General features: G+C 45.6%; 1 protein-coding gene across 4 annotated transcripts in view; it reads left to right on the forward strand.

Annotated features, from left to right (window-relative positions):
* The window catches only part of ATP6V0A1 (ATPase H+ transporting V0 subunit a1), a 50,493-nt gene that overhangs the window by 22,824 nt on the left and 10,178 nt on the right, over nucleotides 1-17,491 (forward strand). For all 4 annotated transcript variants that reach the window (XM_080923604.1, XM_080923607.1, XM_080923606.1 and 1 more), the window contains exons 10-18: nucleotides 221-433; nucleotides 2,973-3,123; nucleotides 4,595-4,734; nucleotides 5,126-5,283; nucleotides 6,136-6,226; nucleotides 9,308-9,426; nucleotides 10,193-10,409; nucleotides 10,930-11,037; nucleotides 15,178-15,285. In XM_080923604.1, coding sequence (XP_080779730.1) covers nucleotides 221-433; nucleotides 2,973-3,123; nucleotides 4,595-4,734; nucleotides 5,126-5,283; nucleotides 6,136-6,226; nucleotides 9,308-9,426; nucleotides 10,193-10,409; nucleotides 10,930-11,037; nucleotides 15,178-15,285 — 1,305 coding nt within the window. The remainder of the gene's footprint in view (nucleotides 1-220; nucleotides 434-2,972; nucleotides 3,124-4,594; nucleotides 4,735-5,125; nucleotides 5,284-6,135; nucleotides 6,227-9,307; nucleotides 9,427-10,192; nucleotides 10,410-10,929; nucleotides 11,038-15,177; nucleotides 15,286-17,491) is intronic.

The raw sequence follows: 17,491 nt of genomic DNA on the forward strand, positions 1-17,491 counted from the left end.
ACATACAAGGCCCCAAGCTTCATCCCTAGCACTGGAAGAACTTACATTTCTTGTCATTTGACCCCCACAACCCTAAACCCACAGAACCCAATAATACACCTTGCAAGGAGAAGAATAAGACAATCCTTTTTAGAAAGCAATGCCAATTTGCCATCCTGTCCTATGATAAGAAGACCTGTGTTGGAAAGATCCCTTCTCTTACTCCTTCCTCTCCCAAAAGGTTCTGAATCAAACGGAGGACCACCGCCAGAGGGTTCTGCAGGCAGCTGCCAAGAACATCCGGGTCTGGTTCATCAAGGTGCGGAAGATGAAGGCCATCTACCATACCCTGAACCTCTGCAACATAGACGTGACCCAGAAGTGCCTGATCGCAGAGGTCTGGTGCCCTGTCACTGACCTGGACTCCATCCAGTTTGCACTTCGAAGAGGCACGGTGAGTCTCCAGCTAGCAATAAGCCTGGTGGGCAGGAGGCGAGCTTCCTGCTAATCAATTTCTTATTTACCACATTTTTACTTGCAGAGTTCTTTAGTGTGTCCTTCTACCCTGAGGGTGTGCTCTGTCTGTTGTCTGGAGGACTGGCCTTATTTTACAGAGCGGAAACTGCGGCTCAGCAGTGTGAAGGGGTTTGGCCGTGGCTGTGATTGCTCAGGGCAGACCGTGCGGAGCGTTAGTTTCCTGGCTTGCTCTCTCTGTTGACTGTTCCTACCTGGTAGTTAGAGCAGTCGCTTTCTAAGACACTGACTGAAGTAAGCCAGGGAGGGTGTGTACAGGCATATGTATGTATATATGCACATATATATGTGTGTGGGGGGAGTGGTTTTCACCCTTCCTAATGCTGTGGCCCTTTAATACAGTTTCTCATGTTGTGGTGAGCCCCAATCTTAAAACTATTTTCATTACTACTTCATAACTAATGTTGTTGCAGTATTGAGTAGTAGTATAAACACTAATGTGCAGGATATCTGGTGTAAGACCCCTGTGGGAGGGTGGTTCAAACCCCAAAAGAGGTCTTGACCCACAGGTTGAGAACCACTAATGTAGAGGGAGGGCGGACTTTTTTCTAGCAAATGTGGAAAAAGTGGAGTTTGCTGAAACAAGGGATGTCACTCGAGCAGAGAGTTGGCTCGGCATATGAGGCCCTGGGCTCAGTCCCCAGAGGTGAAAACAAACAAAAAAAAAAGCAAACAACGAAAGGGGGACGTGTGATCAGGAGCCAGAATGGTGGTTACATATGTGGGAAACCAGATGGACAAGGCAGGGGAGGCAGCTGAGTTGGGAGATTGCTTGTCTTGCATGTACAAAGCTCTGGTGTTTTCATTTGTTTGTTTTGCTTTTCAAGACAGGGTTTCCCATCTGAAATGTAAATACAAAGAATATCCAATTAAAAAAAAAGAAAAAGGGTTTCCCTGTATAGCCCCTGCTGTCTTGGCACTCACTCTGTAGAGCAGGCTGGCCTTGAACTCAGAGCTCCACCTCCCCTCTGCCTCCTGAGTGCTGCCAGTCCTTGCTATATGAAGCCCTAGTTTAATCTCCAGTGCTGATGAGCCAGGTATGGTGGCATATCCTTATCCTTGTCATTCCAGCACTTGGGAAATAACAGCAGGGGGATCAGGAGTTCAGCATCATCCTCGGCTATCTAGTATGTTTGAGACCAGCCTGGGCTACATGAGACCTTGTCTTAACGAACAAAACCTCCCAAAGCAAAAAGAAAGTCACTGCAGATAGCAGCCAAAAGTACAGTGCAGCGGTGCACAGTGTTGGGTAAGAGTAGGTTTAGAATGGCTCAGCTGGAAGAGTAGCAGCTAAAGGTGCATCCAATAGATTAAACCCAGTTATAACTGATTTTTTTCAAGGGTTACAGGATTTAAAACTTACTCTGGTTGGTTAGAGAGGTCATAAGTTATGTAGCTGTGATCAAAGCAAATTTGAAAGCATGATCTGCAGACTATGAAGAGCCCAGAAATCCCTGACGGTCAGTGGCCAGTCATGAGGCTACTGTGAACACAGGGTGGCCATTGATGAGGGCTGTAGGCAGGACCTGACAAAACATGATGGATTTGTGAGACAGTCTCAAGGGAAAACTGAGTGCATGTCCTCTTTAAAATGGTTCTTAGGCATCAAAGCTGTGTGTCCTGAGTAATTAAAGTTCATGGGAGTCGGAGCCCAGCAGGAGGAACTTCTCAGTGGGAAAGGGTACCAGGTTGAATGGCAGTCACAGCAAGGCCTGAATAGAAATCTGTGAGAAAATATCAATAGCAGATAATGGGGCTAAACTAAAGAGATCAGAGTGTTAGCAAGCGTGGAGGCACCAAGACCTCAGTGGTGATCCTGGTGAGGAGTCCCCCAGAGTTCTGCAGTGTTACTGGTGGGTAGAAGAAGAGCTGGTGTGTGGTCATTCTCTTCATGAGCATCTTAGCTGGACCGCAGGCCTTCAGGAAGGAAGAGTGGGTGGGGAGCAGGCAGAGCCTGTTGTGCTTTCTCTGGTCTTGAACTCTTGAATTCAAGTGATCCTTCCCCCTCAGCCTCCTGGGTGTGCCACTCCCTGGCTTACATTTTTTCACCATAATGATGTACTTTCTAAGAATTCGTTAAAGCTCGCTTTTTATTTTGATTTATTTGCCTGCAGATATCCACTCTGTTTGCTTTGCCTAGTGCTGTTTTCAATGGTCTAAGCCATTTCTCACTCTGTACCCCAAGCTCGGCCTCGGGAGCGCTGGGGATCACGGGCTTGTGCCACCATGGCGGCCTCCAAGACGTAACAGAAATCTGTTGTCAATTTTACATCTAGTCCCAGTTTTTCCAAAGCCTGAGAAAAACATAAAATAATCTTGATTTTTGTCAGTTTAGTTGGAATGTATGTATATTTTTAAAAGATATGTGTTTTATGTGTGCAGCATGAGTGATAATATGCACGCACACCTGTGTAGCCATGAGGGCAACCTAATTCTGACATGCTGCTGATGTTTCCCAGGAGCACAGTGGTTCCACTGTCCCCTCCATTCTGAACAGGATGCAGACAAACCAGACACCCCCGACATACAACAAAACCAACAAGTTCACACACGGCTTCCAGAACATAGTAGATGCTTATGGGATCGGCACTTACCGAGAGATTAACCCAGGTAAAAACATTTGATCTTTTCCTCTAGCCGGTGTGTCTGGTCCTCATCTTACTGGCTTCCTATGCCTTAGGATAGCTATGAGTACAGCCCAGCACGAAATTGCAAATTTATTTAATGTTTGTGTGTGTGTGTGTGTGTGTGTGTGTGTGTGTGTGTGTGTGTGTGTCTGCGCGCGCTCGCATAAACTTTGTAAATGAAAACATTATACCACAGGGTCAAGAAATTGGACATGTCTACCACTTCGTTTGATTCTTTTAATATTTTAAACTGTTTTCGTTGTGTTGTTTTGAGACAAAGGCTTGTCGTTTTTTTTCTGATTGGCCTGGAACTCACTCTGTACACCAGGTTGGCCTCCAAGTCACAGAAATCTGCCTGCATCTGCTTCCTAATGCTAGGATTAGAGGTGTGTGCCACCATGCCTGGCTAGTATTTCAGTTTTAAACTCTGTTGTACAGCTGTTTTAAAGATCTAAAGATGAGGCTGGAAAGATGGCTCAGCAGTTAAGGGCACCCATTGGCTGCTCTTCTAGACGTCCTGAGTTCAATTCCCAGCAACCACATGGTGGCTCGCAACCATCTATAATGGAATTTGATGCCATCTTCTGGCACATAGGTCATATATGTATATATAGGTCATATACATAAAATAAATAAATAAATCTTTTTTAAAAATTGTTTAAAAAAATCTGAAGATGACCAGACTTCAGCTGGTGTGTAATTTCTGTGAAACGTGTCCATTGGACATTAGCAGATCCATCACTGAATAATGCTACACTAAGAGCTTCTTAGTGGATGCTTGAGTGTGTCCTCAGTGCTACAAAAATACATGGCCTCTTAAAAGAGTAATATCACTGGGGGTGGTGCACACCTTTGGTCCCAGCAGTCAAAAGGAAGAGGCAGGCCTCTTACGTTCAAGGTCAGAGTAAGTTCTAAGCCAGACAGGGCTACACAGTGAAACCCTGTCTCAAAAAACCCAACCAAACACAGACTTGGCTTTGGGGGAACTGCTTTAAGCATGCTTTCTCAAGTTGTCTTCTATTCTAGAATGATGACTTGGTTTCCTTGTCCTGAGGCTAGACAGAAAACACAGCAAAAGGAACTGTTTTCAGCACAAGTCAGGGGTCTCCTGTGTTCAGTTAATGATTCAAGAGTCTGAGCATTCATTTTTAGCCTGCAGCTCAGAAATGGCTGCTGCACAGAGAAGCAACATCTGGCCTAGCCCAGAGCAGAGTCCCAAGGCTGAAGGAAGGAAAGAGAACAGGGCTCTCTGTTTCCCTTCATCCTTAGTGTGAAGTGTCAGCTGCTCTGTGAGGGTGTGGATCTCACTGTGACAGAGTTCCTGAGAGAGGGTCCATTCATGCAAGGTGCAGGAATAGACATTCCACGTTGACCTCAGAGAGCAGACAGGAATAAGGCATGTGGGGACTCGTGCCTTTACTTACCTCATGCCTTTCCCTCTGGCTCCTTTGTAGCTCCGTACACCGTCATCACCTTTCCCTTTCTGTTTGCTGTGATGTTTGGAGATTTTGGGCACGGCATTTTGATGACCCTGTTTGCTGTGTGGATGGTGTTGAGGGAGAGCCGGATCCTCTCCCAGAAGAACGAGAATGAGGTACTGTTCCAGTGGCCCCTGCACTGGACTGGGTGGTGTGGTCTCTCCAGCATTTGTGATGAAAGTAGTGATCAGAAGGTCCTTGAAGTTGCAGAAAGGGAGTAGGAAGTTGTTTGAATATTGAAGAAGCCATGTGCAGGGCAAGTCATTTATTTTAGCATTTTTCTTATTTCATTTGTGGTTCTGGGGGTTAATCCTTGACTTCACTGGGGCTAGGTTAGTTCTCTGTCATTAAACTACTTCTCTAGCAATCTTAGCCTTATATTTTGGTTGTTAGTTGAAGCTTTCAGAGCCAGGATGGGGTGGGATACTGTATGGTTGGTATAAGTAACATTGTCATCAGGGAAGCTGCCACACTTCATCCTCGTAACCTTTTTCCTCTGGCTCCCAGATGTTTAGCATGGTGTTCAGCGGCCGATACATTATTCTTCTGATGGGGCTGTTCTCCATCTATACTGGACTCATCTACAATGACTGTTTTTCCAAGTCCCTGAATATCTTTGGGTCATCATGGAGTGTACGGCCAATGTTCACTCTAGGGAACTGGACGTAAGTTGCAGAAGCCAGAAGCCAAAGCTAATTCCTTCTATGTTCAACTCTGTCGTGTAGGGCAAGCAGTAAACTAACACCCATTAGGAAGTGGTTGAAAATGTTTGGTTCAAAAGAACATATTATCTCCTCCTATTTACATGCCAGTCTATGGAGGGCTATATGATTTGTTCAGCGAATATCAAGGATCTGAGACTATAAATTAATATAATCTATATACTAATTGGCTTGTAAATTAAAAGCAAGTTACCTAAATGCCCTACTTAGTTATGTATTAGTGCTTAAATTTTCTTTACATTTGATTCCCTTTTGTTCTTCGATACTAATTCCTCTTCTTTTTGCGCACATGCACACACACACACCACACCCGTGTGTGTGTGTGTGTGTGTGTGTGTGTGTGTGTGTGTGTGGTATGTGTGTGTGTGTGTGTGTGTGTGTGTGTGTGTGTGTGGTATGTGTGTGTGTGTGTGTGTGTGTGTGTGTGTGTCTAATTATGTAGAGATGCATGTGTGTGTTATGGAGGCCCAAGGTTGCTGCTGGTTATCTTCCTAATGACATTCTCCTTATACATGGAGGCTCAGGGTCTCGTTCTGAACCTGGGGCTTACTGTTCAGCTAGGCCCGTTAGCTAGCTTGTTTGTCTCCACCTCCCTGGCTTGTATGCAGGTTCTGGGGATGCAAACGCTGGTCTTCATGCTTACCAGGCAAGCACACTCACTCCCCCTAACCATCTCCCCCAGCCCCTAGTTTTTTCATTTTTGGAGATAACGGTAGTTTCTTTTGTGCTTAGTTTTTAGACTGAGTTTAATCTTTTCTCAATCAAAAATAAAAGTGACTTTCTCTAACACGATAGGGAGGAGACACTTCTGGGGAGTTCTGTCCTCCAGTTGAACCCAGCTATCCCTGGGGTTTTCGGTGGCCCATACCCATTCGGCATTGATCCGGTAAGTGTGCCTCTTTCTGACATGCGGCTTTTCCCTAAAGATTGATGCTTGTTTGTTTGAGTACTAAGAGTTGAAGCGGGGGTCTTGTGTGAGCTAGACAAATGCTCTCTAGCTCTTGAGCTGTGTGCCAGCCCTGTGTTTGTTTTGTTTTGTTTCATTTTGAGATAAGTTTTCAGCATGCTGTCTTTGAACTAAGTCTCGCTCAAGCAGGACTTGAACTTTTTAATCTTCCTGCCTTAGCTTTGGAGTTTTTAACTCATCTTGAAATGAGAAGCTGAGGTAGGGAGAACTAGAGCACACCCGTAATCCTGGCACATGGAGAGTTGAGGTGGTAAGATCACTCCAAGTATGAGGCCAGCTCAGCCTTTGTAGTGAAACCTGTCCAAAGCAACACCACCAACAAGAAATGAATCAAAAAAAACCAAACCCCAAAACAGAATTAAATATTAAAAATTAAAGCAAGAACTGAGAGATGCCAGTCAGTCAAGTGTTTGTGGTACAGACGTGAGGACCCGAGTTCAGATTCCAGCAACCACATACTAGCTGGCATGTTGGCAGGCACCTTTAGCCCAAGCACTGTGGAGCAGAGACAGGCTGGGCCTTGAGGAGTCATTGAGTAGCCACTATCTGAGTCAGGGAGTGGTGGGATCGGTGAGGTACCCTGCCACAAAAAGTCAGGTAAGGGAAGAGCCAGCCTTAGCTTCTGGCCCCCATGTGCACACAGACACAAATACTCAAAGTATTTTTAAAGTTTTAAAAAAAATTAAAGAGGTGATGATATGTTATAAATTACAGTTTTTAAAATGTGTGTATAAGGGCTTCTATTGTTGTAAAAGTACAATCATATAAATATGGGAAACAAATAATGATTTTCTGTCATCACTCCTTGGCACCTAAGTCTCAAAGGAGCATTTCTCTGGGTTGTATTGTATTAGAATGTTTTGTTTTCATTTTTTGTCTTAGTGTGGACGGGACTCAGTGTCTCAGGCAGGCTAGTCAAGCATTCCAACCACTGAGTTATGTCCCCAGCACAGAGTGTTTAAATGGCTTGCCATGAGTTCATCTGGGGGCAGGAGAGGGGGACACTAAATTAATCCTGCATGAAATTAGGTCAGAATTTCCTACAACCTCTGCAGTGATAGATACTTCTGTGGTTTCGTACTGTGTTCTCCGCCAGGCAGCATTTTAGGGTTGATGATTATAGACTATTGATCAAGTCTGAAAAATGTTGAAGATGCTCAGTCAAGCTCTAACCCTGGTGTTTTCTTGGGGGTGGGTAGGACGGCAGGGTCTCACATAGCCCAGGCTGTCCTCAAACTCACAATGTAGTGGAATGTGGCCTCGAACTTCCGATTCGAATACCTCTACCTCCTCAGTGTTGGCATTACGGAGATGTGCCACCATGCCTCGTCTAGGGTTTATCAAAAATTTATCAAAATTTTTATCAAAATTAATTCTTTATCAAAAATAAGCACACCCAACTCACTGCTGCATTAATTAAGTTTATGTTTCACTTTGAGCATTTAATTGCCATCCTAGTTTATACGCCTATCTAACAGGGTAGTGTCACACTTCTAAGACAGAGAAGGGCTGGGAAAAAGCCCGTGAAACCTTCATTTAGGCAGTGTGTCTTGATGGCTCCATAAGGAAAGAAAAAGAACCCAACAGTGTAGCAAGAATTCTTGTGTGAGCCGGGCAGCAGTGGTGCAGGCATCTAATCCCAGTGCTCAGAAAACAGGTGGCTCTTTGAGTTCGAGGGCAGCCTGGTCTGTAAAATGAGTTCCAGGACAGCCAGGCCTCCGCAGAGAAACTCTGCCTTCAAACAAAACAAAACAAAGCCTCTTCTGTGGCAAGAGCTATGCAAGGGGATACTTAGTGGTTTTGCCTTTATTTTTCTGTGTTTTATGTATGGTGTTTTGCCTTCTTATACATCTGTATATTACATATAGGGTACTTGAGGAGACCAGACATTAGATGCCCTAGGACCAGTTTTAGATAGTTGAGTCCCCTGTGGGTGCTGGGAATTGAAACCAGGTCCCCTGGATGAACAACAAATATTATTGTACAACCAAGCCCTCTCTCCAGCCCCTAGCTGATACAGTCATGGTGGCACATGCCTGTAACCCTACACACTGGGGAAATAGATGGAGCATTGGAAATACTGGGGGCTTAGCTCCCTAGTATAGTATAGCATTTGCCTAGTATATAAAAAATGTATAAAGCCCTAGCTTCAGACTCTTGTGCATGTGTGCACACACATAAACACACACACACCACACATAAACTATACTCACACAGACCACACACCCCCACATACACACATACATACACACATACATAAACACATACACACACACTATTGATACTTTTATGATAGGATGACTGTATTGTAGTCATGTTTTTAAAAGAAGTCCTTACCTTTAGAGATCCATACTGACATATTTATAAGTAAAACACTAGGCTTTTTCAGTTTTGTCCCAAAGTAATATGCAAGTGGGAAGAGAGTATGTGGAAAAGAGGTTGGCCAAGTCTTTAAACTGATGAGAATGAAGCAGGGTGTGGTGACACATGCCTTTAATCCCAACACTTGAGAGGCAGGTGGATCTCTGTGAGTTCGAAGCCAGCCTGGACTACAAGTGAGTTCCAGGACAGCAAGGGCTATTATAGAGAAACCCTTTCTTGAAAAACAAAATAATGGACTAGAGAAATGGCTCAGAGGTTAAGAACACTGACTATTCTTCCAGAGGTCCTGAGTTCAAATCCTAGCAACCACATGGTGGCTCATAACCATCTGCAGTAGTATCAGATGCCCTCTTCTGGTGTGTCTGAAGACAGCGACAGTGTACTCATATAAATAAAAATTAATTTAAAAAGAAAAGAAAAGAGAATTGGATCAAATAAACAGATGGGACTGAGCTAAGGTGACTGATAAGTACATAAATGTCTGTTTTAGTATTATCTTTATTTGAATAAATTGTTTCAATTTTTCAATAACAAGGGTATATTTCAGGCAGATGGATAATGTTTTTCCTCTTGAGAAACCTGTGTGTAGTACCTTCTAGTTTTCTGTCCTGGTAACAGATTTGGAACATCGCAACCAACAAGCTGACCTTCCTCAACTCCTTCAAGATGAAGATGTCTGTTATTCTTGGGATCATCCACATGCTGTTTGGGGTCAGCCTGAGCCTTTTCAACCATATGTGAGTCCCTCTGCCCTGTCATCATACAACTGAATTAATCAGGTGATATCTTTGCCTAAAGATACCACCCTTCAGAGAACAATCAGTACCTCAGGACTCCAGTCTATATTGTAGAGGCAATCTATATTATACAAATCTTATGGTCTTAAATGAAGCTTCATATTAGTTCCTTTCTGTTTATAGGGACAAGAAAGGATCTTTGAAATAAGATGCAGCTGTTTTCTTGTGATTTAGTGAATTCTTATTTTGAATTATGTGTATATGTTGGTTATGTGCGTGCGTGTGTGTGTGTGTGTGTGTGTGTGTGTGTGTGTGTGTGTGTGTGGCCACAGAGGCCAGAGGCATTAGATCCCCTGGAGCTGGAGTTACAGATGGTAGTGAGCTGCCTGACGTGAGTGCTGGGAATTTGTACCTGGGTAATCTGCAGGAGCAAGTGCTCTTAACTGATAAGCCATCTCTCCAACCCCATTTTTTTTCTTCCTTGCTGTGTAATTATTACAAAATTACAAACTGTGTCCATATATTAGATCTCCCAGGTACCGCCTTAGAGAGTTAGTGGAGAGTGGAGGTGGTTCTAGAGCCATTTGGGCTCAGAAGTTTGGAAGTGACGTCTCTGTTGTCTCTGGTGCTCTGTTGCTGCGTCAAGTGTGATGCAGACAGAGCTGAGGGGACAGTGTGTGGACAAACCTGTCGAGTGCTCCCATCAGTGCTCCCATTAGTGCCATAGGCCTGTCGCTCTTAATGTCATCTCCTTTTCCCTTCTTAGCTATTTCAAGAAGCCCCTGAACATCTACTTTGGCTTTATTCCTGAGATAATCTTCATGTCCTCGTTGTTTGGCTACCTGGTCATCCTTATCTTTTACAAGTGGACGGCATACGATGCCCACTCGTCTAGGAATGCCCCAAGCCTCCTGATCCATTTCATAAACATGTTCCTCTTCTCCTACCCAGAGTCTGGTAATGCAATGCTGTATTCTGGACAGGTATGTCAGCCCCGAGGACCAGCTACCCAGGTCACAAAGCCCAGTGTAACTCTGATCTGAAAAAAGCCTAGAAACAGTGTTCTGTAATACCTGGGTTTCAGTTTGTACCATCATATAGTATGAACTATATAGTACCATATAGTCAAACCACTTACTTCCCCTATACCTCTTAGCTGGGGAGGGTTCGTTAATAATTCTGTGCTAGAGAGGATAGAATCTGTAGAACTAAGTGCCACAGGCCTGTACTCAGAAAGCTGGGGTTGGAGAGGCCAGAGATCTAGGCAAGCCTGGGCCTAGATCTAGTAAATTCCAAGCTAGGGTGAGTTACATAGTAAAATCCTGTCTCAAACAACTAGATGAGTGAAGGGGGCATAATTTAGACCTGCCATTTGGATGGGACAGTTACTGGGTTTCACGGATAATAGTCACAAACCTATAAGAATATATTCTTTGGAGACAACTTGTGCTGTTGTTGGAAGAGGCTGTTTGGCTAGTGGACTCTGTTGTCTCTTGTTTGCAGAAAGGGATTCAGTGTTTCCTCATAGTGGTGGCAATGCTCTGTGTCCCATGGATGCTGCTGTTTAAGCCGCTGATCCTTCGCCATCAGTACCTGAGGAAGAAGCATTTGGTGAGTGTGTTTCTATGGCTGAAGGTTGCTAGACTTTTTTCCTTGTTTAAGATCGAGGCAGCTCCTTAGAGGATATAAGTAACTGTGCACACGTGCATGTATTCTCTTATGGATTTGTGTTACATATGAGCATGAACACTGGTCTTGCCAATGTCATCGAACTACACATTTCTTGCTCAGACACCTGGATCGGAGAGAATGAATCATGTTTTTGCCTTTCCTGGTCATGACTTTCCTCACACTCTCCGCAGCAGAGTCTAGCCCTGGGCCCACCCATCTAGATGCAGCATCAGCCAAAACAAGGTTAGAAGAGCTGCAGACATGAGCTCACTCATGTGGTTTGCCTGTGTAGCCACAGGACTGACCCAAAGACACTTTTCTTCTAAAACGAGACTATGACACTTTCACCAACTGAAACACCTGGGAAAGGCTCTGATTTAAAGCACACTGATTTTTTTTTTTTTTCTTCTTCTTCTTCTTTAAAAAAGCAGCACATGCACACATGGTGTTTACTTAACATACGTGTGTACACCAACTCTACACACCGACACACAAAGTTAAGCTGGCCAAATGTTCACCACTGCGTGTAATTTCTGGCTATCCAATAATGCTTACTTACTGCATTGCCGGGGAAAACCCAAGAGATCTTGTTGCATGATTCCCATGGCTGTGAGATGAGCCCTCCGTTGGAGAGCAGCTGAGTTACAAGACCCTCCTTCTCCCTTTTCTGACCATCTTCATCCTTTCATGTGCCCTCCATTCGTCTCTCCTCCCCCTTCCCCATCCCTCTCTCGTTCTCTTCTCCCTTCTTTTCTCCCATTCACTATCAGGAAGGGCAACCCGTGGAGGCCCCAGTCACACCAACCCCGAGCCAACAGGGACTAGAGGCAGCACCGGCTGCAACAGTGAGTCACTTAACTCCAGCAAAGCAAAATGTTTGTTTAAAGAGGTGGCAAACAGTGCAGCCAAATTCTTTTTAATGCTGTTGAAAGCGTGGGAATGCGTGCTCTCAAGAAGGGTGGCCTTGTTGCTCACCGAGACCATGACAGAGGAGCCGACTACCTCTTAGGAATAGATCAGGTATTATCTTTACCATTGGCCTACTAAGTTTCTGTTTGGATGTGCAAGTACAATCCTACCTTCAGGAGCCAAGTGGCTGCTGTATCCCCTCTTCGAGTCCCATCATCTTACTCCAAGATGGCAGCTTCTGGGCTCATCCACTTTTGTGTCTGTATCCTGTGACCATGCATGGGGTAGGTTTTCAGCATGGTGACGAGCGGGGCTCAGACTCTTTCATTGATGTCTCTGTTCTCTGTACTTATAAGCCCTTCTTTAAGAGATATCTGTCCTTGTTTGGGGGCGTTAGTCATGACTTACCTTCTTTAGAAGTCTGTATCTCTTTCCCTTACTGGGATGCTGAAGGCCTTGAAGACTCGGCTGTTTTACTGAGCCCCCTGCATGCTGCACCTTTGTCATAGCCACCAAGCCATTAGAGCTTCCCTTTTGTACTAACTTACAATTCAGTGAAAGCACTTTGAACATCATCTCATTTGACCTCATCTCACCAGAATCTTAGAATGCACTGTGTCTGTGCAACATTCAGGATTTTCAGTCTCGCTGGTCAGAATTGTTCTGTTAGCATATACCGCTTTAAGGGAGCACATGTTTATGCCAGATGGAACTTTAATCTTGCTATGTGAGATTATTTCCAAGTTGAGGGACACACTGCTCAGCACTGATTTTCTTTCCACATCATCTTCTTGCTTGCTTGGCATTGTTCTTGATGCCTTTAAGTGTGGCTCCATCTTCGTTGCTAAGCTCCACAGTAACCCTCTTGGTCTGGAAGCTTTCACATTCACGGCGTCTCTTAGCCACTGATCTGTAGCTGAGTCTTCCTAGAGGGCAGCCTCACAGCATCAGGATGACCACACTCCAAGAAGGACCCTGGACCCTTGTCCCCAGGGGCCAAGACCGTAAGCACAGATCTGCTCCTACTGTTTCTTGTCCCCTGTATTGTCTCTGCAGGTGACATTGTCACAACTCAGCATTTCTTTTCTTGTCTTTGCTGATGTGTTTCTTATCGTCTTCCTGTAACTCTTGTTTTCTGAGCTCTTCAGGGTTCTCACTAGAGTCTGGCTGGGAGGTCTAACCTGTTCATCCTCACTTCTGCTGGCTAGGGAAATCTTAGGGAAATGCACTCTGTTTTGGGAATTTTAAATTCCGAAGCTTTCCTCCTCTACCCTGTGTGACCCAGGCCAAGATACAATGGAGTCTCCCCTGTGCCCTTTATAATGCTTGGAGCTCTCCTTTTAAAGGTAGTTAGGTGTCTTTTGAATCTAACCTGGAAGTGCTTAGATTTTAGTGATTCCCATGTCTGAATCACCCAGTAAACTTTGAACATGGGTATTAAAACTGATGAGTGGAAGAAAAAAAAAAGTAAAGTGGCCCATAATCCCACGGCCCCACTGAACTAAGGGGGAGGGTAGAGGAGTGCAATGGATGTATTTTGGCTGGAGAACTCCTGTACTAACCAAGAAGCCTCAGTGCCCCCCACTTTCTTCCTCCAGGGCATTGCTACCAGATGGAGGCTTTGCCTTCAGCACATGTCTGTCATCTGTGGTGACATGTGGAGACATGTATGTACACCTAGGAAAGAGATGTCTCAGAGAGAGATGTTTTAAACTGACCCAATCTTCTGCCTCTCAGTGTTTCTTAATGGAGCTGTTTTCCTAGAAGTTGCCAATCTTTCTATGGTACCTAATATTGCCTAGAATCCACTGGATATGCCACAACTATGTTATCACTTTTGAAGATGCATATGGTACTCGTTCCAGTTCTTTGCCATTATAAACAACGATGCAAAGAATATCCTGATGCGTATGTGTCCTGCTGGATTTTGTAGACATAGATGTCCTGGCACTGGGACTGCTGAATCTCCAAGGGTCAGTGCATTTTGCTTTTGGGGTACCCAGGACAATGAGTATATTATTTCTCAGCAGTGCACTCCTGTACCCTTCACCAGACCTCCTATGCTTTCTGGGGATAGCGTCTGAGAGTCTATTGAGAGTGTAGCTTCCAGTTGGGTGTAGTAGCACCTGCCTTTGGTCCCAGGCAGAGGCAGGCAGATCTCTCAGCCTGGTCTACAAATGAGTTAGTTTCAGAGCAGCCAGGGCTACACAGAAAAATCCTGTCTCAAAACGACGACAATAACAAGGGAGGTTCCTTAGAGCTCCTCCTGTGGCCTTTTCTATGAGCCTCGTAGTAAAGGAGAAGCTGCCACATGAACTCTGGGGTATGAACTGGCCAGTGAGTTGTAGGAAAAGAGGTGTCCCCAAAGCTGAAGCTAAGGAAGGGGGCCACTGGGACGCTCCCAGCTCTGTCTCCACATTGTTCAAGCTCACGCTTCAGGCAGGCAGGCAGGCAGGCAGCTTTGGTTGATAGAACCCATAGGAAGTGGTCCAGGGGCTGCTTCCTAAGTCCCTTTCACTCTGCCAGAACCCTCTGATAGAAAGGGGTCTCTGCCTTACTTTACTGTTTTAAAACTCAGAATTCTTTAGCCATAAATGAGTATCTGTTAGGATGTTGTGATGTTTTGTTTTGTTTTCTTCCAAGACCTCAGGGATCTCTTTGTGCCTAGATGGGCCTGGTGTGTTTCTGGTAGATGTTGCTGGAACCCTTGGGCTCCTGTCAAATCTATCAGAGTTAGGTAGAGTCATCATATCACCTCTGCCATCCCAACCCCCACAACACACTTGGAAATCTCATCTTCAGTCCCAGCAGCACTCAGGCCCTCTCAGACTTTACAGCTTAGCTGTGCTCATTGTGAGGGGTGCCCATGTTCAGCTTCTCACTCATGCAGAACTCTGTTAGCATTAACCAAGACAAGGTTGCTTTGTCTTGGTGTCGTCAGATGAGGTGGTAAAAGGCAGGCTGCCACTCGTGGGGTCCAGAGTGGTGGTGGTGGCTGGGGTGGGACAGTTACTTGTTTTTACTGAACTTGTCCCTTTGGTGGCCGTTGCTTCTGTTGATACGATGTGTGCCTTTCTGAGGATCTTATGCACTAACCATCACCCTTCCCCACCTCACAGAGTCCCACATTAAAGCCCAGGCAAATACTGCTCTTTCTGTTCGTCTGTGTAGGGAACTCTCAACTTTGGTGGGATCAGGGTGGGCAACGGACCGACAGAGGAGGATGCTGAAATTATTCAGCATGACCAGCTCTCCACCCATTCAGAGGACGCAGAAGAGGTAAGAGCCGGTGGTGCGGGCTTCCTCTCTACCTTGGGCAGCTCTAATCTTGTTTCCTAAGAGGCTTATTCAATCGTCTCCTTGAAAAATAAAACTACTAATGATTGGCCACTGTCAGGCCTGCTTAGGGATGCTACAGCTTGTCCTGTGGGGCCTGCTCTAATCTGTGGCCACAGAGCCAGCTTTGCTCTGCTTTTCTTGAATTCCTCCAGTCTGTGGTGCACCGCATGTGACCTCAGTTGCTAACTCCACCCGGGCAGCACCTAGCATCTCACCTCTTGTTAACCAAAAGCAAGGGCGCCTTCGAGATAGCATCTTCATCCTCCCATCCCAAGAGTCCTGACACACACTGCCAAGCGGCTGTATTCAGCGCTTCTTTTTGAGGCCTGCCCATCCATGCGTTCTTGATCCAGCGGTTTTTGTTTCGAAAGCTTTTAAATTTTGCTGTCTTCTTTTTAGACAGAGAGTGAGTGGGAAGGAGTCAGGCCAGGCTAGCCTTTCCTTTTGACCCTACTTCCAGGTTCAGATATTGAAAATTCATTCTCCTTGCCTGAGCATTTGTGACATAAGGCCTGCAGACTGAACTATTAACTTGCCTATTCATTGTGGGGTTTTTTTGTTTGTTTGTTTTTGTTTTTGTTTTGTTTTTTTAAGCAAATAAAATACTAGCAAGGGAACTAGGCTGAGTTTTTCCATCTAGCCACTTGGACTATAATTTTGTTTTTTATATGTGTGCTTTTTTTTTTTAATTGCAAGAGTTGGGGTGCCTTTAACTATTCATATCTTAAATCTGCGATTCCCCTTTATGTGTATGCTAAGGAAGAGTGCCTCCAACACATTGTCCCCATTACCCATTCTTCCTCCAAAGAGTCAGCAACGAGTGCTCATAGCTTGTGACCTTGTGTGTGGCACAGCTTCCCACTAAGTGTGAATTTGTGTTTTCAAGCCTACCGAGGACGAAGTGGTAAGACCAGAGCCTTCATGTCTATCTGGGGCTTCTCTCTTCCCATCCGTGTGCTCACTCTGTCCACCCTACTGCACCCTGGGGCCACACACATCACGCCGTGCACCCTGCATCTCACTGGCCGTGTCTAACCAATCCGTGAGCCTGCATTTCCGAAACAGTTCATCTCCATTAACTGCATCTCGTGTCGGTCACCTCTGTCCTTGTGTTGTTGACTGCTGATCTGATACCTCTGAAACTGGCTTGGAAGAGTTGCAAGTAATGCCTATGCTGGCATTCTTGAGGTCATTGCCCCCCCCCCCCCCCCCCGGTTATGTCCCAGGGGTCTCCACCTTCCGCTCCTGTGATGTGTTGTTTGCTCTGCCACCGGGGTAGTGGTCCCCGCCCTGCTCCTCTGAGTGCTTGCAAGCAAAGCTTACCCTTCCTCCTGTCTGAGATGCAGCCTCTCCCACTGCCCCCATCAGCTTGGTGGTACTTCAGCTTAGGGCCACAAGACCCTTGGTGTCAGTCCTAGCTCCACATGACCTAGTCGAGAAGTGAACAGCTTTGCCTCTCAGGTACATGCAGGAGAAGCAATCCATTTGCATGTCCTATGTTCAGTACACAAAGGACAATAGAACAGAAAGGATCCTAAATGCTCAGGCCGTGTCTAGAGTGCCAGGCTTTGTAGCTCAGCAGCAATTCATCCACCAACACTCACGTTTTGAGACAGGGTTTAAATACCTTTCTGCACTGTTTGCATCTTTCCCCTAAACTTCTCTCTAACATACCTGTACCTAAGAACCTTTCCCTTCCCTCTCCTAGTCTCTCCAAGGGCAGTGCATGACCGTGGGAAAACCTTTGCTGCTTTGTGTCAAAACAGGCAGTGTTTGGTCTCCCTGATGGCTGGAGAGGCGTGTTTGCCTGCATCAACAACCTTTGCTCCTAGACCAGGTGTCTGTGCACAGTTGCTGGCTAAGCTGCCTGGCATGGCTGAAGGGAAGGGGATGAATGGGAGTCCATGTTGCCAAGGAGCCTGGCCCTCTTCCTGTATCACTACCTCCAGCAGTACTGATTTCCAAATGTCCACCTGACGTACCAGTGCCTTCACTCGGCAGAATGTTCTAGTCGGCTATCTGGTCCCACTGTCAGATAGCCACGTCCCTGGCAGCTAGACGATCAAGAAGATGGGCTCTGGTGTAGCCTTTCCATTCTCTGGCCACCAAACACAATAAGGAAGTCAGCTCTTCCTGGCTTCTGCCA

Source organism: Micromys minutus, assembly GCF_963924665.1.
Source record: "Micromys minutus genome assembly, chromosome: 10".
Taxonomy (NCBI): domain Eukaryota; kingdom Metazoa; phylum Chordata; class Mammalia; order Rodentia; family Muridae; genus Micromys; species Micromys minutus.